Below are 25,039 nucleotides of genomic sequence, written 5' to 3'. Positions count from 1 at the left end.
AGTGTTACACCAACGCGTCATGCTTGCCTTTGCTAGGACTGAAGACAGGATCATGGGTATGGGTGTCTAAAGCGCTCGTCGGCGAGGATGGACAGATGCATGCCGCGGATTCGCGAACTCATATTGTGAAGCTGTTGGCTGACCATGCCGCAGAGAGCCCTCCTGCGGGGGCGGCGGTCGGATCCCCCCGCGTGCAGACCGTAGGCATTTCGACTCCTGCTCCCCACAGGAACGCGAGACCGATCCAAAGCGATGAGGCATATGTCTTGCTTTCAGCTTCAGTTATGCATTTTCTTCAGTTGACGTCGGGCAAGAGCTTCGTGTGTATGCGACCCTTCGTGCCGACACTGGCAAGTAAGGATCGCTTGCCGTTGATGGAGTGACCTCGGGGTCAAGGCGTCCGCGCAAGGGCAGTGAAAGTCAATTCCATATGGGTTGATTGTAGTTTCAGATGAGACTTACTTTGGTTATAGTAGGTGTGACGGTAGCAGAGGCGGCACCGCGTCTTAGGAATAGGGACGTCTGAACGTCTCGGGTGTCATTTCTGAGCGACGCTTCAGACGAGATGTGGCCGGATGGAACGTGGAGAAGTTTTCCGGTACTCACAGCAGATAGATGCATCGGAGTCTCCCCCTGGGTTCACTTTATGAGCTGCAGGGGAGGTGCCACTTCGCATGTCTGTATCAGCGTGCAGCCTCAGCGGGTGTCTCTGGTAGCCAGTAGCGTCGTCCCCTCCATGTTGGCATACAGCCAGACAGACAGGTGCGCTGTATCATCACACATGCTCCCTTATATGCCCACGCCAGCCGTTGTATCTCTTTTTCGAAGGGTCCTTTTGGCCAACTGACAGAGCATGGGCGAATGAATGTGGTTTGTGACTTGTTGGCAGAGGAGCCGTCCGGGAGCTTCGATGCCCTGCCCCAGGTTTCCCAATGTGTTCTGCGGCCGGTAACTGTTCCTTCCGACGCGGTTCACGTTGCTCTCAGAACTGAGGCTGCTTCAGAGCCCGACGACTGGCAGAGTACTCTTTTCGAATATTTTGCCGCCCCACGCGTTTTGGCGGAAGGCCAAGTTTGCGCAGTGCTGTCTTCCACTGTGCTGCGTCGCGACGGATTGGATATCAGCCCCGGTGGCGGCGAAGCTGACGTCGAACGTGGCCGCGGTGACGCTGACGCCTTTCTGAGCGAAGAGGAATCCCCTTTAGGTCCAAACTCTTGCTCACCGCAAAGCGGAATTCACAGTCCTGCGCCATCGCTTAAGGCTGCGGCAACCTGCCACTGCCTCACCATGACGCCTGACACGGCCGGTTTACACTCCCCGCTGTTCGTCCGCGCGCCGCAGCAGCGCGCGCATCCAGTCCCCAGACCTGCAACGCCGCCACATCGCGGGAGCCGCGCATCGTCTTTCCGAGTCGACGAGCGCAGCGCGGGCGGGGACCTCGGCTCTCGTCGGTATCCGCGGGGGCGACGAGGCCGCGCTCGACCTTCGGATGCGCCGCTGTCTTCAACGACGGACTCAAATTTGCAGGCGGAAAACCGGTTCCAGACACACGGCGGTGGGAGAAGCCACACAGACGGTGGAGGCCCGCCTCTGTTAACGGCAGGTGCTGAAGAGACAGTCGGCCACCGTGTAAATCCTGCGGTTGTTACAGCCGTGAGAGCCTGTCCAGGCGGAGAGTATGAATTGAGCAGTCTGTCAACGAATGTATTCCTTGCTTTGGAGTGGGACAGAAAGGTGCAGCACTGTCTGAGGTGGTTTGTCGTGGAAAGTCTTCATATTGAGACAGACCGAACGGCGGGATCGGACAGCTGCGCTACACCGGCAGTTTCTCCTCCCGTGGGTGTCGTGTCTCGGGACTCCACGAAGCTCCTGTTGGGGGGGCGGCCGACTCCGCGGCGTCTGATTCCATTTGCCGTAAGCTCTCAGTCGAGATACCACAGCACGAATGCACTATGACTAGGCAAGATATCCACAAGTCCCTGTTGTTGCTTTGCGCGTCCACGCCAACACTGGGAATCCTTCACACTCCTACACTAAAAACGAGCAACGGAGGACACGGAGGCATCCACAGACGCCGAGCGACTCACAACCAGATTTACAGTCCACTTGCATCGGCATGTTTAGCACTGACGGCCTCATGACAAGAATTGGTATTCTGAACTTCTGAACGGCCACAGCATCCAGCCCCTACGGCGACGTCGGGGAGGTGTGATCCCGCCTGGCGGCCGTGACGAAAAACTGTGGAAGGTGCGTGCGAGGCAGTGTCTTTAGTCGCCAGTTGATGTCGACGGTTCTAAGGTGTCATCACGGCTGCTGCAGCTAGACACAACGCGTGTCGCTGCGGCTTCGTGCGCTGGCTTTAACGCTCAGGCCTACCATCTCCTCTGGTGTCCTCCGCCGACCGTGCTGCCTCCGCTGCGGGCGCCTCTTGCTCGGTGCGCAATACATTCTGGTTACTTTGTGGAGCAAGGAGAATGTCCGCTGTACATCAACACAACGTTCTGTTAATACCACTGTGGAGATTACCTATCCCCGACTGAAGTGTTCCGCGCCTCGACTGGTCGGCGCCCTCGGGGCGATCGCTGTGGTGGCGGAAAACGCGAGTTTTGTTTCTGCAAGTAGAGCTCTTTTTGGCTCAGTAGCCTCAGACAGGGCGTCGAATCCAGCAGATCATCTGCTGCCGCGCTTGAGGGGGTGCGCTGCTGTCAGGTTCCTGTCTTTCGCCTCCTCCCTAGTCTCGTCGCCTTCGCATGTCGGCGGAGGGTTTCGGCGCGCAGGCATCCTCCTAAAAGGCACCCGAGGGTGAGAGCCCCGCATGGAAGCAGCGGCCTCAGGACACGATCCGCGTGCAATCATCTGCGTTCTGATTGGCAAGCTTGGCGAAACTCTCAGTGCGCTGCAGGGTGGCCCTTGAGTCAGAAGACACGACTGGGCCTGCAGAACAAAGTGTAAAGCGCACCCACCGTACTGGGCCGACTCCAGAAAGCGCGTTTCTAGAGAAGCGGTACCCCGTGATCTGCAGGTTCCGTGATCTGCAGCTATGAAGTCCTCTGAATATCCCAATTTACTGTCCCTTCTGTAGATGCGGCAAACGCATTCTCGCACGTTTGGCCTGCCAGCGGCTTGGTTTTCACTACAAGGAACTCGATGGCCTTGCCATATCGCAGTTGGCGACAGGGGCCTCGGGAGCGGCAGGTATGAAGGTCTTCTGCTGGTGATTCGTCGAATGCCCGACGCGCAAGGCAGTTCGAGTCGTCGGGGCGGATGCAGAAAAAAGGGGGTGCGGCAGGAGCAGCCGCCGCTGAGTCGCCGCCGTAGTGGATGGAGTGAGTTCAATCTGCTGCAGGCGTATACGCTCTGACGTGTTGCACTCGATTGGGTGGCGCAGAGACGCATATCGACGATTCGGTCGCTCCAGGAAACAATTCGCCTTTCTCAGCAGCACTCGTGGAAGCCGCATCGGAGGCCACCCCGGTGCTCATTCACATCAGACGGCTGCAAGCCCTTTACCACCCGCCGACGGGGGAGACTCCTTCTGAGGCAGAAGTAAATCGCCTCCAGGTAATCGTGACCCGCGAGAAGATCTCGCGGGTAGCTGGCGCATTCGTGCGTCTGCCGTCTATTACAATTCAATACACGAGGTGTCGGTTTCGTGCCCTTCTCGGTAGCGCCATGTCTGAGAGTGACACATTGCCCTGCCCTCGCTTGGATTCCCAGCAGCGAGGCCGCCGGCGAATACTCTCCGCGCAGAGCGCGGGCCTGCTGCAACACGAGAAGCGCTGATCTGGGGCTGCGTGGTGTGTTGAATGAAACAGCAGTGTAGATGCGCTGCAGGACTCGCCACCATGCACCCTGTCAGCCTTGGCAGCCAGGCGAAGTGCTGCAGCCCAGTCCATCACATGCGTTTGCTCGCGCCGCTTTCAGGCTCGTCTCGCCAACCACCTGCGGTGGTTTCTGACGGCCCATGGCTGCTGGCTGGAGCGCTGCCGACAAGAGAACTGGAGCGGCGCCGGCGCTGGCGGGTCCTACGAAGGCGCCGAAGGTGACCCTGTCGATCAGACTGTTTTGGTTGTGGCGAGCCTACGCACGGAGGCTAGCGAAGACACAGAAGAACCTTCCAGAGGAACGGCGAATCAAACTCGCCTGACACCTGAGTTTACGGAGGCATTTGACCTCGTCATCCGTATACAGCAGCCAGATAATAACACGCTGCAGCAGGTGATTTTCGTTCACCAGTTTGGCAAGGCAGCTCATTTGCTCCAACACGACGGCAATCTCATTCCTGTCCGATGCTGGTGTTTCACAGCGCTCTGGGAGGCGCCTCGCTGAAGTGGTTGCCGGGGGGCTGTCTCTGAGTGCTTAGCCTCGGGGTTGGAGGCGGGCAGAGAGAGGCGGGGAGCAGCCACGGAGGCAAGCGCCACCTCAAACGAGGCAGCTTCTCTTCTTGAGGCACACAGCAAGTATATTTTCAACGCCGCTGGAGACGCATCCGCTTTGGTGCATCTGCAGCGCAGCAGCCGAGAGTCTTCGGCATGTTTGTGGTCTCCTAAGACTGTCATTACTATCCGTCACCAGTTACTGTACTTTTTACCGCCGTCACTGCGGTTTTCGCCTTATGAGACGAGACGATAAAGGATGTATGGTTTTCCAAAACTCTCAGGTTGCCACTGATTTATTGAAAGCTGTTCGCGGTATGGAGGACGCGCATGGAGACCCGGTCCTGCAGGTTTCGCCGGCCGAAGTGGCAACGTAAGCAAGCGATTCAGGTTTGGTGGAGAGACTCTAGGTACATTGTGGCGGGACACCCACTGCATCGTGTGTGCCTGTCACTGACCATTCCTAACTCCTCGTTCCACTCGAAACATACATGCGTCTCGATCGGTGTGCGAGGTAGCACTCCCCCCGCCGTACTATCCCCCTCCCCCGCAGAAGGAGGGGTTTTCATTCGCTTTGCGCAGTGGACGGTCAGCAGCCGTCCTAACTCATCTTTCTCTCTTGGGTAGTGGCGGATTCAGGAGGTGTGAAGACAGAGCCAGCGTTACAGTTGCGGATGTAGCGCGACCGGATTCTGGCTGCCCCCCACTCCCCCGCCTCCGCCCACCCCCCGTGTGTGTGTGCATTGATGGAGGCTCCGTTCGAGTCTTCAGAAGACAGCCGTTTGCATTCCTGGGTGGATGCAGGATATGCGCAGGCCTCTCCGTCGACGACGTCAAAGCCGTGTTCTCTAAGGTGCTCCACGAAAAAGCCCACTTTCTGCGGCGGGCAAAAACCCATGCACCTGCTGGTCCACCACAGCTGCGGCGGGAGGGCCGCGCGAGCTCCTGCGCGTCGGAGGCGATAACCGCTGAAGGTGCGAGCGTGAGTCCCTTTTCGACTGCGTCGGGCTCCACTGCCGTCTGGGGCGGTGTGCAGCGGCTGCGTACTGGTAGGCTGTTGAGCAGGCTAAGCCGCAACGCCCACTGATATCCGTATCATTCTAAGAAAAGTCGGTTCTGAAGGCAAGGACCTGCGGCCGTGTAGCGGGGCATGCCAGGTTCGACAGTGGTGCCCTATGTGTGCTGCGTGTGGCGTTGTGAGCGCAGACTTTCAGCAAGCCGCCAAAGGCTTTCTGTCAGGTTGGTCGTGGGAGAGGGGGGGAAGCGAGGAGCCGGGGGGGGGGGGGGGGGGGGAGGGGGCTGCGCCCTTGTACCGGTCATGGGGAATCGTGGTGCAGGTCTTCTGCAGCCGACGCGTGTCTGCTGAAGGGCCCTGTGACCAGCAATCATCATTCGAGGCTCTGAGATGCGATATCGTTCGCCCTATCGTGGCGGCGAGATGCGACGTTGCCACGCTCTACACACTGGGGCTGCCCAGCCGCGTGAACGGGCCCATCCGGCTGGGTCGAATCTCCGGGGCTTGTGACCGAAGCGCGAGTTTACGTCTGAGGGCATGACAACGAGAGAGCTCTCTGCACAGGCGGGCAGGAGAAGACACGCTGTCGTCATTTCTGACCCGTGACCACACGTGTCGCGACATCTCTAGGCTCACTGGACTCGACCATCCCGGGAGTTGAATGGCGAGACGTCGGCGGCATGGACACAGCGAAGAATGAAATTCGTGATTATATCTCTTTACCTCTACAGCATCCTGAGCTTTTCGAAGGTACGCTGCTTCCTGTTCCATTTGTATATACCCTGTTGGCCTGTTGCGGCGGGGATCGACCCTCGTTCGGCCTTGAAGCCCTCTGGCGGAGACTCTGAGATCGTGCGGCCCTGGACTGCCACCGAGTCCAAAGAGGCTCCAAACTGTTGATCTCCCTGTGTGGATCTCTAAGAGTTTTTTCGGCGGCCTTTCCTCCGATAGTGCCTCTGCAGGCACGTAGCTCCTCTCTCGATTGTGGCGGCCCATGTGTAGAGACGCCGCGTCTGCCCTAGGCCTCCCGCACGCACGGGCGCACAGCAGGCGTTTGTGCAACCGCATACCCGAGTTTCGAAAGCGCACATTTCATGGATCGCTGCGCTTTGCACTAGCGTGTAGGACTCTGTAGGTACGCAATGAAGGGGAGTATCGGTATGTAACTCTAGACCCCGGGTGCGGTCCCGCGCGCACTGAGCTCCTGTTCGTCATTCACGCAGTTTGTGGGTATTCGTTCAGGCGTGAAAACCCGAGGGGGCATCTTGCTGTTCGGGCCTCCTGGCACTGGCAAGACGCTGCTCGCGAAAGCTGTTGCTACCGAGTGCGGAGTGAACTTTATCTCGGTGAAAGGACCGGAACTTTTGAACATGTAAGCAGCGAATCCCCCGACGGGCGAGGCGCCTGGCTTCCGATTGAGGACCTCATCTGACGTCAGTGATCAACACAAGAATGGCAGCGTGCATGCCGTCACAGGATATCTGCTGGTCCGGGCGTGGTGATTCCGCCGACCGCAAAGGGTTGTATCTCCATCCGTTACCTCCTCAGTCGACTCTGACACCCCTCCCCGATCTGTTTTGGGCTGATGCGGCCTGCAGGTATATTGGGGAAAGCGAACGAAACGTGCGGAAAGTGTTCCAGCAGGCACGAGCCTGCAAACCGTCTGTTCTTTTTTTTGACGAATTGGATGCTCTGGTAGGCGAGGCACGCACCTGCTGCCAATGCGTCACTCCTGGGGCCGTGGTCAGCGACAGGCAGCCGAAGCTAAACCCCCCTTTCCGGTCGACTCTTGTGGATTGTTTTTTTCCACTGAGAGAGCGGAGAGAAGGATGGAACTCTGGAGTGTGTGACAAACGCAGTGCAGTAGGTTTCTTGCCACATGGACAGAGGATCACAGCACCCGAGGTGGCACGGACTTAGAGAGCCCGTCGGCTGCTTCCACATCGATGTCAATGACTTTTACGCGGAGTCTCCCAGCACGCTCGCAGGCCTTTGACCTGGCTGGGAGATGCAAACACTGGATTCGGCTTGTCTTCAGCTCCCCCGCAGAGGGAGGTCCTCGGATTCGGGTGGCGTCTTGGACCGGGTCGTCTCACAACTACTTGCTGAGATCGATGGCTTACCGAGCAATGTAAGCGGCGGCCTTCTTACAATGATATTGGGACATAATAGATGTGACTGCTGTATCGCGCCCGTATTTTGTATGTATGCGACGAGTCCGCCATTCGGAGGCGTCTTCTGCCTTTATCATGTAGCTGTAGTCGATCAGAAGTCGCACCTGGGAGGAAGACTGCCACGTTGCCTAGTTATGCCCTTTATGTGCTTATTGCCTGCTTGGCACGGAGGATGTTTAGGTGCGAGACTTCAGAAGGCTACCCGAAAGTGGATCTGGTAAACGAAGACATCCAAGGTCCAAATCAGCGTTTGCATTTAGTCGATTTGAGTTTCCCAGTTGTGGATCGCGGGTGATCGGTTGCTGCCACCTCAGAAAAGCTCCAGTCACCTGCGCATGGCCTACCTTTACTCCACTCGCGCCCACATCTCATCGAGAGGCTTCCACGAGATCTCGCGCCTGCATGTCGTCTGCGTGAATGGTTTGAATCTCAGGTGTTTCTTATTGGCGCCACAAATCGTGTAGAGCTAATCGACAAGGCTGTGCTGCGCGCGGGTCGTCTGGACCGGTGCGTGTATGTGGGGCTCCAAAAGAATCGTCTGCCGCTGCTGGAAGCCCTTACGCGTCGCATGACGCTGGAAGATTCCGTGCACTATGACGCGAAGACCAAAGCTTCTACCCGCCCCCGTTCGCGTCCTCTTCTGCAGCGGGTGGATGAAGCCCTTCCGCCGCAATTCACAGGCGCTGACTGCAAAGCACTCTGCAGCACAGCGGGCTTGATGGCGGTAAAAGAGACAATCAACTTTGTCGACGCCATGAGTAGTACGTGCAGAGCTTTCGTTTGCTCCTGAGGCGTTGCCCCGTCAGCTAACAGAGCGTCTGCCTCCCCACTCGACACGTTTCCGGCGGTCCTACGTATCTTCAAGTGTCCTGCATGCCATGAAAGCGCCTAATCGTGTGTATCCTTGACCGATGTGAGTTACCTCTGCGCTGCACGGTAGGGACGACGAGGAATCGCACGCATTGGCACTTGACACAAAAAACTTGCACCAACTTACAGCCCGTAGATGAGTAACAGGTTTGTTTTTCAATGTGATTGTTTCGTCAGCTGTGATTGCGAGGCTTCTCTGAATGCATGCATCTGCAGAGGCCCTTCAGATTTCACCTCTGGAGCTTCAGGAGCTGCTGCAAGACTTCGAAGCAGCGTATAAACCCGTCTCCAAGGCTCTTTGTCGGAAGTGCGAACGGTTCCCCGCCGGCCTCGAAAGTCCCGTGAACTACCCTGACGCAGACGCAGAGAGCTGCTGCGCCTGGGAAGCCGAGGGCAATGCTCAGAAGGGTGACCGGACCTTTCCTCTGCGGTGTCAGTTACTGTCCACCGCGGAAAGTGTTTTGGCTGACCAACTGCGCATTGTGCTACTGCACGATAGGCCACGAGCAGGTGATTTCACGGACGAGTTTGCAAGCGCATGCAAGTCCTTTCAGGTCTGGCGCATACTCGATGAAATCAATGAGGAAGCCCATTCGGTGAAGCCGGACCCAGCTTCCGCCAGTCAAGAAATATGGTGCACCAGCACGATGAGTTCTGCAGAGGTGTCAGAATTATTGGCACGCCTGACGTCGACTTGGGAAGGCACAGGTACTCCAGAACTTGTCCTGGAGCCTCTCGCTGCCGCCGGCAGGCTCACCGAGGGCAAGAACACACATGTGGAATCCCCGAGAAGCTCCGCGTGGCGTCTCAATGGCAGCCGGGCATTTCTTTGGAAAGGCAACAGCCACCAAAACACTGGAGAGCGTCCAGGACAAGCGGACGGTGGAAAGCGAGACGCGCCGCCCGCACAGGCGCTGGAGAGCCAAGCGCAGAGGGATGACGGCGCGCGATCGGCAGGAAGAGAAAACAAAAAAGAGGGCAGTTCGTTTCGGGAGGTGCCCAAGCGAAGTCGTTGGATTCCGCTGCAGCACGCAGTTCCATTAAGCGGAGCCCCTCCCCACGAGCTGCTTCACGTCAAAGTGGGTGAGCGCCACTTCCGCGCAGCACTGGCGCAGACGCGGCCCTCCCTCTCTACGCAGGAGCTCCTTCGTTATGAGAAAACAAAGCACCAGTACGAGTCCGTCCCGGACATCGAGCGACAGCACTGATTGTCTTTCGGGGCACGGTATCGGTCACTTCAGCACCCGCGGCGCAGGTTATACAGAAGCGAAACGAGAGTGAACTGTCCCAGCAAGGTGGTGGAGCAGCGGCACTCACCGGGTTTATGTGAGCGAAACATTAGCTCGCCACAGTTCTTGCACACCAGACTTTAATCTGGTCCATTCAAGGAAGGAGGAAAGGAAGATCCACATTCTGCTCTCCGTTGCCGATATACACACTGCCGAAAAATTTTGTATTTAGGACGCAATAGGCGATGTAGCCTGAAGGCAACGGCAGCATCGCATGAGTGCTGGCCGAACAAACCGAAGGCATATGATAACTGCGGTAGCCTGGCCCTCTCTGTGGTTGCTAAATGTTTCAACACGCTGTTGTATGAGAGCATGAGCATCGCTGGGTGCTGTGCCAACCAGCAGACATATCTTGTTCGAAATCGAGTTGGAAAACCCGCGCTCCCTCATCCCACGTACCTGGCCATAGGATGCTGCGAAGAGTGACTATGCACGAGGATGGGTCATACCGGAATGTCCAGCTTCCTGCGTCGGATTCAGCAAGAAAAAGATCTTATTCGTTGCCGGGGAGCTTTTAGCCTTATCCTAGACCATGCCGTAAAGTCAAGAGTCTGTGGCAGCTGCTCACTCACCTTTGGGAATGTCATTTTCTAGAGTTTCGAGGAAATCGGCGTGAAACTGTAGGCCAAGACCAAACGCACGCACACATCTGCGGTGGAGTTGGTCAGTATGAGCACACGAACGTGAAAATATGGAGGGGAGCGTGTGCATCGCTGTCCACGCTACATAACAGAGGAGCTATTCGCAGCATGAGGCAAAACACTTTAACTTTCCGCTACGCAGGCTCTGGCCAATTCACTGTAGAGTTCCTTTGGACCCAACGAGAGACGCTGGAGGTATAGAGTCCTTTCGCCGTAGAGGTGATCAGTCCGGCGAGTTAGTGTTCCAAACACTAAGGCAGCTCCCAGCGCGGCCCCTCCCAATTTTTGCATCTTATATCTTAACACACTCGGGTACTTTTTACTGCCTCACTTGGTAGTCTTTGGAAGCGAGTGCCCTGAGAGTTTCAACTGTACGACATGCAGCCGCCTCACAGATCAGTAGCGACAGAGCTGGAGCCTGCCGCTGTTGTAGCTGACGCAGAAGAGCGGAGTCACGCGTGTGCCTCTTTCACCCGCGCACTGCCTCTAAATTTCCACCTCTTTGAGATCTGTGCGTGTTTCTGAATAGACGTATGTATGTAAGTCAATATTCCCCTGCCCTGTTGGCTTTCTTACGGTTGTCCGCTGGACGGAAGTGAACCCATGAAGAGAGGCTCTGCGCCTCAAGGAAGCTCAAACCTGCGGGACGGGCGTAATCACATGATTCGGCTTAGTGATCAAGAATTTTAGTCCTGGCTAAAGCACACCGCATCACTATCGCAGCCGGCCAAGCAAACGCCTTCTTTGGGGGCGCGCTGTAGTGAGCTCGCATATTTCCTATCTCGGATTCCTACATGCTCCCTTATTCTACTCGCGGGAGACCGTCCCCCCCCCTTAACCGTGAGGAGATTGATAGATAATACTCGAAAACGGCACTTGGGGCTCCGTTCAGCCTACCATTGAACTCTGGAGCAGAGGCGATTTTGTTTCCGAGCTTCAGTCTGAACGCCCCCCGCGGCACAGCGGCGGTGGAGTAGTCGATCCGAGAAATGAGATGACTGAGGGCATGGCTTTCCCTTAAGGCGTCGCGGCTCTTCGACGCCTCTGAAGGCACGTGGTGCTGCAAGTTGACTTGCATCAGCTTCAGCGCTTGTGCACAAAAATACGCTTGCGATGCGCACCCTTTTCATGCGTGCAGGCCGTCTTGCGCTGGAGCCGCTTTGAGTCACATACACCGAAAGTTTTTCCTGCTCTAGAAGAGCTGCCATCCCAACGGATCTGCAGAGACCCTGTCGCTGCCCTCAATAAAACGTCTTCCCGAGTCGTGCAGGAGTGGAGTGGCAGCCGCCGCATCTCTGCTGCTTACGATCTTCGGATGATTCGCCATCTTCGTTAGTCTCCTCATCAGCAGCTCCAGTGTCTGTCGCGAAGACACAGATGGACGAGGGGACATCAAGGTGTACACTGCAGTAATCTAATGGAATCGCGGACCGAGGGAAGCGGTGGCTATAGTAAGTAGATATAAAACTACACCAGACATCCAAGCTCGATGTCAATCCCGGCGACACTTGCCACTGCCAGAAGGGATTTGTTTCTTGCAGGATCCAAGGCGAGGATACATCATTCAAGAAGACACGTGTCTCGCGACAAAGATGCGGTCTTTGGGCGGCATTCCGACAAAGATACGGAGAAATGGGTTGCTGCAGGTTGTGCGTGCAGGTTCCGCCCGATACAGAGCGGAACTACACATGTGAGGCGAAAGACTCCGTACAGAATTCTTAACTCATCAGCCTGTACCTTCTTGGTTGCTGATGTCGAGGACGCGGGATGGAACGCCTGTGATGATAATCTTTCCAGCTGAGTCCAATTGCTTCGCTTGGTCCTCCGATACTTTCGGCAGCTCACGGAAGTCGAAGGAGGCCGTACTGCTCACAAACACCAACAGGCTCCCTCTTCCAGTGGAAAGGCTTAGGGTTTCAGCAAGCACGTGCAGCAGTCACAGCTAGTAGGAATTGGTAGAGATTTCCCCTCTCCAACGCGACTTCTGCACACGCAGGTGGCATGCGCAAGAAAGAACTGCGCTAAGGAAGGTCATGGGCAAAGAGCGACGTCATGCGCGCGTGTGTGCACAGCAGTCGCAGGTCTTGTGGTGTGGGTGTTGCACTGCCAACGACAGCACTGACGCTGCATATCGGTCGGACGCAGGATCTCATTCTCGAGTGACTCGCTGCTTGAAGCGCGTCATGAGATGGACGCTGAACACAGAACCGCTTGGAGCAGCGATGTGGCGAATCACTATAGAAGCTAGCTTTTGCGAAGCAACCAGTCTGGCAGGCAAGACAAGAATCAGATCATAAGTATCGACGTGGTGCTGCATGAGCTGCTTTACCAACGGCTCAGTACTGATGTGTTCGGAAACGTGTCCTGCCTCCGAGTCGTGAACGCGCGGTTGGAATGGCATGATGGATGATGGCTCTGGGCGACAGCCGCCCGTCGACTGGACTGTCTGTGGCGGCTAGGCGAACATTTATGTATTGCCGCAACCCATACCTATAGTAGAACTTTTTGATCGGATAGACCTTTCCTTCGTCTACAATTATGTAACACAAGTAGTAATCTGCCTCCTGTCCACATAGCTTGCCCCAGAAAAACAGTTCACCCGTAAGCTGCTCCTTCTTTTTCAGTTTGAGTAGGGCGACATCGAGGGACGCCTTTTCGTAGAGATTGAGAGTGACGCCCTGAGAAGCGGTAGCGTTGAGCCCGTACTCCAGGCTGCGGACCTCCATTTTCCGATACCTTCACTAGGCGCCCGCTGACACAATGGAGGGAAAACACAGAGCCAGGAGTCTGCTGAATCTTGTTTTAGAAGACCCTTCATATAAAAAAAGACGAAAACGGGACACTCACATCAGCCGTCGACAAGGTTAACCGACCGTCCTTCAGTGAAAATGCGCTTGGCGAACGAAGTTGCACCAAGACAGTGCCACGTGCTGGTACGAAGACACGACACGCTGTTGGCACATTTTATCCGCTGAAGAGAAGTTTAGCGTGGAAAGCTGGTCCCCAAAATAAGACATCTTTCTCATTCACGGCGGGTCCCCCCTCATTCCAACCCAGGTTTTCGCTCTCCGTGTTTCATTCTGGCAGTCGGCATCGGGTCACTACCGCATAACGCCTTCGCCGCATGCCCCACCCCCGGCCCCATAATTCGCGCGAATATTCATCAGCCGGACTCAGCCCCTCAGGGACGCTGCGTACCCCGAAAAACCTGCAGCTGTCCCTCATCAATCAGCGAAAAGGCTGCGGAACAAGTGCAGAGAGCAGAAGGAGGTTGTGTCTGAAAGGGAGCGTCGACATTATCACAGAGTTAGCCGTCCTGTGCTGGTCCCTGCATTGTGGCATGCAAACCTGGGTTCCCTGGCTGGCCACACGCAGGGCATGGCTTCACAGGGTCGTGACAGCCATCCTCCTTATTCAAGAGAGCAACACGTGCCTATTCTAGTTGGTCGGGTTCGGTAAGTGGTTTCAATGTACAAGCAGGCGATTTAGGAGACAGACAGCACTGATCTCCGTGTGGACTGGAGATGCCGCGTCGCTGCGCGAACTGGCATCACCATATCTGCAAAGCAACGTAAGAACTCCGATTTTTGTCGTTGTTTGCTTTGTTTCTGCTGTTTCCGTTGTGTGATAGGTCAGAAAATATTTGTTGGCATCGTGTTTTCTTCCTGGAGCAGCAGATCGACGACCCCAGTTTCGCGCGGTGCTTCATGATCTTTCGACATCCCAAGAGTGTGTGCCTGGTGCACAAGACTCCTCGCGCCCTCGTCTGGGTCACCTTCACTTTAACGCTCTCTTTCAGTGCCCGCGAGGGGGTTCCAGAGGGATTTCTGAAGTGCACGGAGAAAACCCGCATTCTGTCTCTGATTTCGGACTGCCGCCACGGTGCAAGTCCGGGCTTTCAGACATCACTGTGTCTAGAAAAGCTGCGCGGGGCGCTTCTGTGGTTTAGTATCCTGGGGCTTGCGACGCCACTGTTTTGTCTAGACGCTGCAAGCGACTTCCTGTGGAGGTGCTTTGCGCTCTTGCGAGATACCTTGTCAACTATGTAGTTGGAGCATTACGGGTCGCCGCAGTTTCCGGACGGCGCGGATTCCAATGGCACGCTGACCCACGATACATCTCCACGTTTTTTAGGGACCGACAGGGCACGTGACGCCCGTTGTCCGCATATCAGCGGCGCTGTCACCTTGTGCGACTCAGCTCCTGGGCCCCTCCGCTGCAGTGGCGCGTGACCATGGGAAACGTTGCCACAAACGCGCATGGAGCAGAGGGGACGCCACAGCACGCCTCACACGACTGTCCCAGCGGCTGCAGTGGCGATCAATGGCATCGTTCGTCTTTCCAGCCGTCGAGCCACGGCTCTGATGATACTCCGCAGTCTTCGTTCTCTTTGCCATTAACGCCTGCAGTTGTGATTCAGACATGCGCGGCAGTCCGACAAGCTGCAGAATGCGGGCATTGCCTGGATGCGACTGAGGAGAAGGTCGAGGCGGCTCCCCGGAACGTGGTGCTCGATGAGAACTTCTGCCCTCTCGCCGTCGATGCAGGTCGACCCAACAAATTCCTTTTCATCACCAACACGTACTATGACCGCCGATGGCGCCATCCTACAGCTCTGCATGACTGCGCCAATACCGTGGGAGCCCTTCAGAGACTGCTGGCGGCTTCACCCAGCCCACGGAGCGAGGGTGATGAGCGGGGCGGGACTGACAGCTCGCAGGACAAGGCGACCGAAGGCGCGCTGCGAAGAGATGTGACGCTGGAGAACAGCAGCGTGTGCTTCGCGATCAACCGATCCAAGGCGCAATTCCAACAAGAATTTGGGGACTTCTGCCGTTGGATTCAACCGGGAGACAGCGTCTGTGTGTATTACTCGGGTCACGCAACTGAGGTGAGCGTACAGCCCTGCCTGGTCACGCCGGCGAGACACGGCGCGCGCTCGCCGCCTGAGAAAAACCGCCACCATATCAAGCACGGTACGGTCAATGTCGTGGACATGGTTGATATGGTCGCTGCTCGGTCGCCGCGACAAGTGTGTTTTATTTTGGACTGCGCCGCCAGCTTTGACATGTCGCATAGGTGTGCACTTCCTGTCGCCGTGGGGCTGCCGATGATTTACGAGTTTGTTGGCGACAAGACCATCATCATGCAGAGCCTCTCGCCGAGCGTGTCGTTGGCAGCTGATTTGCTGTCGCACCGTACCCTGACGGCTGAGGATTGTGTGAAGGCTCGTGCGCGATCCAAGCCGCAGGGACGCGAGGGGGAAAGATGCACAAGTGGCGAGGACACGGCGTCCTCGTCTGTCACCACTGCCGACGGCCACGACTTGACACGCGACCGACGTGCCTCCCAGTGGGATTCCGGAGACAGCGGAGACTGCGTTTCACGGCAGTCTGCGAAGGGAAAGGGTCCGGAGGGCGGTGAGCCATATGACCGGAGTCTGTCGCAAGACTCACACGACACACTGCCCCTTGCCCACATCGAAGTCGCGTGTGAAGAGCGGCCTCCCACGCCATACGAATCATTTTTGACGCATGCCAAACGGGCCTGCACAGCCGAGGAACTCGCGTCGCTTCCCGAGACCTGGGAGCGGTGCGTTCAGCCTTGTAGTAACTTGTCGTTTTGTATCAGCATGGCCTCGCGATCTCTGGATGGCGACATAGGACTAGACTTCCTCCGCATCGCTCAGGTCGTCGCTTCAACGATGAGTCGTCTCACAAACAACACCCAGAGTTTTTGTTGCCTGACAAATATGTGACAGCGAACCCGATTACGCACCGCGAAGGCCCCACCTTGTAACTTCTCTTCGCTGTCTGACCTCGGCAAACTGGTCTGGGAGCGAGGCGCGCTTCCCCGCTCGAATTATGCCACTTTCCAAGACGTTACCATCGATACACTCTTCACTGGTGCGCTGCATGTCGGGGGTTGTTCATATAACATCTCCGATCTGCTGGCTGACACTGTGACTTGAACCTCGCTCACAGGATAATGGTAGTGAAAGAAGTGACGGCACCGGTTTTAGCTTTGCGTTGAGATTCCTCGTCTCACACGTTTGGATTCCAAGCGCCGGCTCCCTCTAAGCATCCAATCAGCCACGAAGAGTAACGAACTTTTTTCCCGGTGACGTTCAGTGGGTGAGCCTCGCAGTTTGGGCGTATGTTGGGATACTCCAGGCTCCCCTTCGTCGGCACACTCTGTTTGCGTTGTGGTTCGGCATTCTCTTGGGTGCCTCTAGTCTCATTGCATGCGCCGCACAGCGACCTTGCATCGAGAACTCCCACCTTGCGAAACTGATCTGACATGCAAAGACGGTCGGGATCGTTGTATATGCTCGAGTGTGTAAGGATGAGCACGCAGAGGCTGCGTGCGAATTCGACGTCGACGCCTCTGGCTTACATTCCCGAAGCTGGCGGAGTGGATAGCGCACATCTCCTAATAGACTCTGGCAGCCTCGACTTCGTATTAGTAAAAGCCCAAAAGAGCTGTGTACCCAGTGCATCCGAGAGAAAGAGATGCGGCTCCCTGCTTATGCGACGCCGGGGCTGCTGGTTCAAATCGCCGACCGAGCGACGTTTCGTCACAGTATAGGCGACGCGGCGAGCTAAATGAGACTAGCAAACCTGTTCTGGCCGTCCTACGTGGTCACACCCTTCCTGTGTCACACGGAACTGCAAGATCAACTTCAACGGCATGGCACTGGTCGCTCTAAAACCCAACTACCTGTCCCATGTCGTGACTGATGGTTTACACAATCAGTGTCTCCAGCTTCAGCTGCCCTAAATGCGTCAACTGCCCTTCAGTCCGCAACGGCCGTCAGACATATGGGCCCCGAACACACAAGGATAGGCTTTGAGACTGCTGTTTTCTTGTTTCTTCAGATTTGCTTCTCCCCGTCTTGTATGTATCGGAAGCCAGCAAATCCGGTGTTGGGAACGCTCAGCTGAGTGTTCCCGACAGCCGTTGCACGCTCGAGAGAGCTCGCCTGTGGTCCAGACGAGATCACGTTTCGCTTCATTTACGTGACTACCCACGATATCCGGTCTGGACAGGGCGTTTCCTACTGTTTTGTTGAGGTTCCACTGGTCTGCCGAAGGGCGAGGAAGCCCATCTCGTCTTGCTGGCAGGACAGCTAGCTAGGTGTGCCTCCGCCATGAGGCCCGTGTGTTGACGCGGAAGTCGTTCGCGCAAAGAGGGGGTGTACTATGCGAATATGCCTCACGCTTTCACATGGAGCGATTTTGAGAGTTCGTGTTTCCATGAAAGCAGGAGCTTCAGCGGCGGATCGGAAGCGGCCGCCGCGGGCACTTCGATAGAGGCTTTTGTTGGGTTCCTCTAGCTGGCGCGGCGTGGCAAGCATCGAGGGAAAGGACGCGCAGTCTCTCTCTCGTTGCCGTCGACTTTCGAGATTCGACAATAAATAAACGCTGGCCGATTTGTTTCCCGTTTTGTTGACAGACTCAATTGGTCACTATTGAGTGATGCCTTGGACGTTCACAATTTTTTCACAGGATAGCCTGCGTTTTCTTGCAACGTCAGTTCAACGTCAACTCTTCGGGCGGGCACCTGGTCCCGTTGCAGTTTTTATTCATGGCAAGATGCTGTCGATTTTCCCCATCACGCTGCTTCTTCCACTCCTTCGATTTGAGCTTCTCATGTTTTTTCCGTATATCACCGTTGGGATGCCTGCACTTCTAGCCTGGGCAGTTAACCTTCGGTGATATCCTCCTTTTCCAGGGCACCTGGCCTCGCGTCCATGCTTCATTGACAAATAGTTTCCGTATCAAGTCGCCGGTCTGTGTCGATCTGGCCATTCTGGATACCTTTACGCCGAAAGCCCGACTCGGCAGCAGAGCGTCCTTTCGCTATATGCGTAGATAAATTGGGTACTTGTGGAATCGCGCCCGGAGACCTGCGTGCGCGCCACTGAGAGGCGCGGCTTCATATTTCGCGCTGAGAGTCACGGAGCTCTTGCCTTCAGAGCAGGGGAGGGCGCTATCCTCTTCTGCTACTCTACCTTTTCACCATGGCTCCAAAAGCCTCCCGAACTTTCGGGCGGGGAATCGCCAAAGACTCTCCCGAGGCGAGACAACTCGAGAGAAAGTCAGCAGTCGCTCCTTTCGGCAGAGATGGCCAGCCCGTCGGGGTGAGTTGTTTCCTCAATGTGCGAGATCTGATCCAGAAACCGAAACCTCCGCCAGCATCACGGCGTGCCACCCCCGCTTTCGCCTTGTTTCCTATCTTCGGCTGTGTTGCACATGTAGAGAGGGAGTGGCGGGACACGCCTTTTTTGCAGGACTAACTCAGAGCGCATAAGTGTCAGATGGTGTGTCTGTTTCATGGGACGGAACTGGTGGGAATAAGAGGGATCGGGGCTCGTGCTCCAGCGGGCAATGCCGCACATGGCAGAAGGCTCGACGTTGATGTTCTCCAGCGCACGTGCATGTCGTATGATGAATTATCGTAGCGTTCCATCTTGCTCCGATGTATAGCCTTGCTGGAGTATGCCTACTGCCGCCGATTTATATCATCCCGGAGGCATTCACCGCGCCGCGTACGTTGACTCCTGGCCGTCCGGCTCTGTCGCGTGAAAGCAGACGTTTCGAGGCAGGCTGTTTGACATGCAGATCTTCCACATTTGCCGCTGCGTTTGTTTTCGCTACAGGATTTCACGTGTTGGACCGCTGACTGCCCGTCAGTCAAGGCGGATCCTAGCCTCGTGTTCGCCAAGTGTATCGTCGTGGGCGGCACAGTGGACACGAAACTGCAGCTGGAGCAAGTCGATCCGCCTGTCCGCGGGACGTTTGAAGTTGATGCGTCTGACGTCTTCAACGCCAACGAACTGATCGAGCCCGAGCACATCGAAGACATCGGCTACCTGCCCCACACCAACGTGGCTTGCGTTCTGGACCTCCTCAAAAAGCGCTATTTAAGAGGCCTCATTTACACGACGGCTCAGCCGCTGCTGGTGGCGATCAACCCCTTCAAGGACCTCGGCAACACCACCGACGAGTGGATCCGAAGCTACCGAGAGGCGAGCAAACCTGAGACGCTACCGCCACACGTCTTTCAGACAGCTCGCAGTGCTCTAGAAGATCTTGAAGGCTACAAGAAAAATCAAGCCATCATTGTGTCGGGTGAGTCGGGCGCTGGCAAGACAGAGGCAACGAAGCAGATCATGCGATACTTCGCCTTAGGTTCGTCCACTGGGAAGACGACCATCCAGGACACCATCATGGCAGGCAATCCGCTTCTTGAGGCTTTCGGGAATGCGAAAACCATTCGAAACAACAACTCCAGCCGATTTGGCAGATTCATGATGCTCGACGTTTCGTCCAGTTCCGGCATTCGGTATGGAAGTGTCTCGAACTTCCTCCTCGAGAAGGTCCGTGTTGTGAGTCAAGAAGCAAACGAGCGATCCTACCACATCTTCTATCAGCTGCTAAAGGGCGCGACAAGCGAGATGCGCGCCAAGTATCACTTGAGGTCTCTAAAGGACTACGTCTACCTCAACGGCAAGAGCGGAGGGTGTTATGACGTGCCAGGGATCAACGACGAGGAGGACTTTCGGGAGGTCCTCTCATCCCTCGATGCCATGAACATCACCGGCACCACGCGGGATTCTGTCTTCTCAATCATATCTGGACTCCTACTCGTCGGAAACATATCTGTGGAGGCGCAAGAGTATCAGGGCGTTCCCGACGCGGCAAAAATTCCCCCGCAGGGTCTCGAAATTTTGAGCGAGGCTTGCGAATTGCTCCATGTTGACAGCGCTGCTCTGGAAAAGGCTGTCCTCACGAAAACCACCAAGGTCGGCCCTCAGGTCATCGAGGGGCCGCGAACAAAAGAGGAGGCTGTCACCTCTCTTTTGTCGCTCTCGAAGAATGTCTACGACAAGCTTTTCGACTGGCTGGTCAAGCAGCTGAACCTGCTGATTGATGCGCCGAACGGCATGCCATCGTTCATTGGAATCCTTGACATTTTCGGGTTTGAGGTCCTGCAACACAACTCACTCGAGCAAGTCCTAATCAATATCACCAATGAATACCTGCAGAAGCACTTCGTTGACGTTGTGTTCGAGATGGAAACAAAATTGTATCAGGCAGAAGGCGTACCCACTGAGGCGCTGGAGTACACAGATAACCGTGCGCTCGTCAACGCGTTGTGCGGAAAGTCAGACTCCTTCTTCGCCCTCCTTGAAGATGCCTGCGTAGGCCTCAAGTCAACCGACGAGGTAAGAAGCGAAAGCTGCCTTTCGGATAGAGCTGCTTGTTGGGGGATGTGAGAGCTGGCTCCGTGATTCAGGGCGTTCTTATTTTTATGAAGGCGCCTGATGTGGCTTTACTGAGCCACTTCGCGCTGCAGCACATCCCGCGAGCGAGCGTGACCAATCTGGAATCTGGACGACTGAGCGCCGTATAGCGAAATGCGCGTGACGGCTACTACGAATTCGCACAGAGTGTTTTCGCCTTTTTGAGAAATCTAGCATGCGCGCTGCTCTCTTGCTGTGTTTTCAGGGATTTCTTAGCACGGTATTGCGGCGCCTGGGGCCTACCGGCTTTTTCATGGAGTCGCGAAAAGACAAAAAGTTCAAGTTTTTGGTGCGGCATACCATCGCGGACATCGAGTACACATGCCAAGGCATGCTAGAAAAGAACAAGGACTTCCTGCGAAAAGACACAATGGACGTGATAAAGGCGTCCCCTGACGCTGTGACACGCGCTCTCTTCGAAGGCATTGAGATGGAGGCTGGCAAAATCGGCAAGGGGACACTCATCGCTTCTCAGTTCTTAAAGAACCTGGAGGAAATGATTGGCATCATTGGCGTAAGTCTTCCGAAGCGTTTCACCAACAACCTGACCGGACCCGGGGCGATACTTGATCAATTGAGGCTTTCCCAAATCGTTGAGAGCTTCGTATAGAGTTTCATGTGTTGTTTTGGCTGCGTGTCCAAGTGGCGTCTATATTGCGTGCTTAATGGAACGTGTGAGTCTACCTGCGTCATTTGTTGAACCTGCCACACTTACTTCATGCCACGGATCGCCCACGGATCGCCCACGCGTCCCCCTGTGTGCAGCCGCATATGGCCTATATATACATATATACATATGCATATATATAGATACAGATGTATGGAGAGGCAATTTAGCTAGGGAGACAGGTACTTGGGGACACATATGCGCTCATTTCTGGGCCACTCACATTTAAAGTCCAGCTCCTTCTCTGTTCTCGGTTCGCGCTGCTTGCAGCAAACGGAGCCGCATTTTATCCGTTGCCTGAAGCCGAACGAGGAGAAAAAGGCCTTAGGATGGAACGCGTCGAAGGTGCTGAATCAGCTCTTTTCGCTGTCCATCTTGGAGGCTCTACAGTTACGCCAGATCGGCTACGCCTACCGTCGCAAATTCAACGAGTTCTGCAGTCACTTCCGATGGCTCGACCTGGGTCTCGTGAACTCAGACGCAGACCGGAAGGAGGTGGCTGAGAGGCTTCTCGTAGACTCCGGTATCCCGAACTCCGAATGGGTGGTAGGCAAAACAACACGTGTGGGAGTCAAAGAGCATTTTGCTCTACAGGCGTTGGCTCAATCCGTAATATTCGAGGGGTGTGCGGATACGGTGTTGACGCGGACTCGGTAGTTGCCGCTATGGCGCACCGAAGACAAACGCGGCGAGCTCCCATCCGTTTAGGAGTCCAATCAAACAACAGGTGAACAACTTCCCACATATATGTATATTAGTATGCACATGGACGCCTTACCAGATATGCGCGGCATTCATTTCTGGATTATTGTTCTCCTGTAAGCATATACGTGTGCAAGCATGCATGCAACAAAGGAGTGGAGGCGACTGGGACTTTTCACCGGCGTGTGTCTCTGTCGGCAGATTGGGAAGACAATGGTTTTCCTAAAGCCTGATGCGGCGAAGGAGCTGGCGGTACTGCAGCGCGACCGCCTAGCCTGCTTCCAACCCTTAGTCACGGTCGTAGCTGCTGCGTGGAAGAAGGTCCTCCTCCGCCGATTCATGGCGAGAATCGTCAGGTTCCTCACCAGGGTTGAGTCGAATGCCCGCATGTAGGTCCTTTTTACGGATTTTCTCGTACCTCCCTCGTGTCATCTTTGGCGCCAGTTTGCACTTCTGCAATTCGCATTCCACAAGCAGTCATGCGGCAGCGCGTGACTACGCCGCACCAGAACTTCTGTGAGCACGTTTCTTCCCGAGACTGCGTGGTACAGATTTGCACGCAGTTTGTTGTCTTCGGTCGTTCGAATCTGGGGTTTGCGCGGTGACGCGTGTTTGGGCGGGGGGCTCCACATTCAAGATGTGAGGCACTGTGACTTTCCAGATGCAGGCTGCGCGAGGCTGCTTGAGCGTTTGCTGCTTCTGGGTCTGATGGCCAGCGGGTGGTGAGGCGATGCAGCTGTTTGAGTTTCTCGCACGCATGTGCAGGCACCTCGAACCGTGCAAAATTGACATTTCTGAGGAGGACCGTCAGGCGTTTCTCTCTGGCGTCGAACGCGTGCGCGCAAAGACGGTGGTCAAACAGTGCAAGTCGAGCAACCGGCAGCCAGCCATGCAAAAGACGTTGACCCTCTCGAGCTTTCAGAAGACGCGATCCCTGCCGCGAACCTACGCGGCGAGCAACGAGGGGCTGGACGTCGACGATACGCGCTCTGTCGACACCGACGCGTTCGTGTATCTCAAGACCCGACGCTCGCCTAACGAGAATTATCTGCGTCAGACAGGTAAGAGGCTGTGTGTTTATCATGTTGAAGCGGAAACGCTTTGAGTCCACATTCCTCATGGCAAGTTAGGGCCGCTGAACGAGAGAGGCACAGTCAGACGTTCGCTCCTCTTTCTGAGGCGTCCACCAGCTGAACCAATTTAGACACTCCGCTCCGTCCGCTGCCCTCGCCTCGCTGGTGCGTCAACAACATGTATGTGTTGCTCGGCGCATCCCGCAGGGCACACGAGGCTCTCTGAGATTTTGCCGGTTCACCTGAAACGCATTCCTAGACCTCCTCCCGCGTGAGGCTTTGCTCGTGATGCTGCAGCGCTGGCCCGCTTGAAGGAGCGCCGCCCGTCCGAGGTCTGCATGGAGGAGGCCTTCCACGTGTGGAGGTCTGTGGAGCTGCTTTTCCGGGAGCCCCTCAGCGAAGGCCGTCTGCAAAACATCTGCACGGCGATTCGCAACGACATGGACAAAAACTACGGCTTTTTCTGGCAGGTGATTATCAACCGCGCCCCGCACTTCGGCGTGGCGGCGACGCACATCCACGGATCTCTTCACGTCGTCGATCAACAAGGCATGTACCGTGATGGACGAGAGTTCCTCTTCCACCTCATCATGTACAAGACCAGGAGACCCCGCAAGGAAGGTAAAACGTGAACCATATGTCAGGTGGATAGGAGCTAATTCTAGTGCTGGCGCGTGAAGCAATTCCTTTATTCTGTTTGTCTGGGACCGGGTGCATAGACCTGTCTCTGTATGACCATTTTTATGAAGAGAAACGCATTCGGGGATCGTGCATTTCAGCTGAGAGATCCTCCGCAAACGCAACTTGAAAAGCTGTCGCATCTCGGTAATGATGCCCTGTATGTGTGAACAAGGAACACGTCACATCTCTTTCTGAAGAGTCAGTAGATAGTTCTCCGGTTCCGCTTCCTTGTTTGTGCCGGAACGAGCAAGCAGCTGGCGTGTGGCTGTTGGGCTGGTTTCCGAACAAAGGGCGCTGACTGGGTATGTGCTGTCCCCGTCTGCCGAAAGGCAGTAACGGGGTAGCTTCGAGCTGTTCAGCCGCGCCGCGAAGGCTTGTGCGTTTGTGCGCTGCAGAGATTCGCCTTCATGAGAAAGCTGCCGAGAAAACGTACGGCATCTGCAGGCAGAAGGACTTTTCAGGTATGTCTCCTTGAGCTCTGAGCTAGGCTATGGGGTGTCATTGAGAGATCACAGCCTCACGCTTGCTTGCCAACATGTCACACTTTATTGCCTACGAGTCGGTCACTTGTAGCTGCATCCACAGCTTCCGTCACAACCTTGTATTCGAACGCCTTGGCAGTTCAAGTACGCGGCTCGTCGTGGCGCACCAGCAGGCCTACGCGTTCTCAACCTCTGCGCGAAAGGGGCAGCACACCGCTTCGTTTGCCGTGGATGGTGTTTTCTGCACGCGAGGCTGCTTTTCTCACTCTTGGTGCATCGTCGTATGACTGTAGGGTGTGTTGATATGCTGCATGCTGTACTGCACGAGGGGAAAGTATATTTTGGGAGGGGCTTGCGTGCTTGACTTCAGGAATCGTGCGGGTGAAGAACAGCAAGGTGCCGCCGTACATGGAGAAGGACGTCTCTTACTTGATCGGGATGCTGTTTCAACGCTACCAGTACACGCGCGACTGGACGAACTTCGCGACGCGCATTCAGTCCTACCTGATGGGCCGCTACAACGAGCCATTCGGGGGAGCGTGGAACGTCGTCGCACAGGAAGGCGCGTTCTTCCTGAGTCGGTTGTGGACCAAACACAGCCGCTTCCTGCGGGTGGAAATTGATTTCCCCGCTCTGGCTGACGCCGGAGGCAGCGAGTCCGGCGCAAGCTATCCCACGCCTGTCCTCACGGTAGTCTGCTTCGAGGCCTGTGCCCCCGACCGCGCGTCGTGAGACGGCGGCAGAGGCGCCTACGACGACG

The 25,039-nt window shown here is 55.9% G+C and overlaps 4 protein-coding genes across 4 annotated transcripts; 3 read left to right on the top strand and 1 right to left on the bottom strand.

The window, feature by feature from the left end:
• Positions 1 to 861: 861 nt before the first annotated feature.
• Positions 862 to 9,643, top strand: BESB_083670 (uncharacterized protein; the record flags this gene model as incomplete). Its single annotated transcript, XM_029366717.1, has 15 exons — positions 862 to 1,914; positions 2,371 to 2,435; positions 2,710 to 2,802; positions 3,083 to 3,195; positions 3,347 to 3,561; positions 3,925 to 4,218; positions 4,661 to 4,749; positions 5,181 to 5,350; positions 5,583 to 5,615; positions 6,022 to 6,141; positions 6,634 to 6,763; positions 6,990 to 7,086; positions 7,430 to 7,522; positions 7,999 to 8,326; positions 8,652 to 9,643. The coding sequence occupies 15 exons, from the start codon at positions 862 to 864 to the stop codon at positions 9,641 to 9,643; spliced, it is 3,885 nt and encodes a 1,294-aa protein (XP_029217177.1).
• Positions 9,644 to 9,818: 175 nt separating this feature from the next.
• BESB_083660 (putative Radial spoke head protein 9) lies at positions 9,819 to 13,091 on the bottom strand (the record flags this gene model as incomplete). Its single annotated transcript, XM_029366716.1, has 8 exons — positions 9,819 to 9,916; positions 10,124 to 10,189; positions 10,297 to 10,342; positions 10,697 to 10,734; positions 10,942 to 11,004; positions 11,263 to 11,409; positions 12,103 to 12,230; positions 12,856 to 13,091. The coding sequence occupies 8 exons, from the start codon at positions 13,089 to 13,091 to the stop codon at positions 9,819 to 9,821; spliced, it is 822 nt and encodes a 273-aa protein (XP_029217176.1).
• A 1,508-nt stretch (positions 13,092 to 14,599) lies between these two features.
• Positions 14,600 to 16,123, top strand: BESB_083650 (uncharacterized protein; the record flags this gene model as incomplete). Its single annotated transcript, XM_029366715.1, has 1 exon — positions 14,600 to 16,123. One exon carries the CDS (start codon positions 14,600 to 14,602, stop codon positions 16,121 to 16,123), a length of 1,524 nt encoding a protein of 507 aa, XP_029217175.1.
• Positions 16,124 to 18,388: 2,265 nt separating this feature from the next.
• On the top strand, positions 18,389 to 25,011 carry BESB_083640 (myosin C; the record flags this gene model as incomplete). Its single annotated transcript, XM_029366714.1, has 9 exons — positions 18,389 to 18,508; positions 19,028 to 20,596; positions 20,880 to 21,188; positions 21,612 to 21,887; positions 22,245 to 22,432; positions 22,809 to 23,104; positions 23,414 to 23,737; positions 24,193 to 24,258; positions 24,650 to 25,011. 9 exons carry the CDS (start codon positions 18,389 to 18,391, stop codon positions 25,009 to 25,011), a joined length of 3,510 nt encoding a protein of 1,169 aa, XP_029217174.1.
• Positions 25,012 to 25,039: the final 28 nt, after the last annotated feature.

The sequence above is a fragment of the Besnoitia besnoiti genome, chromosome VIII (assembly GCF_002563875.1).
Source record: "Besnoitia besnoiti strain Bb-Ger1 chromosome VIII, whole genome shotgun sequence".
NCBI lineage: Eukaryota > Apicomplexa > Conoidasida > Eucoccidiorida > Sarcocystidae > Besnoitia > Besnoitia besnoiti.
The sequence above is the reverse complement of the archived record's forward strand: the minus strand, read 5'-3'. Positions and strand labels throughout refer to the sequence as shown.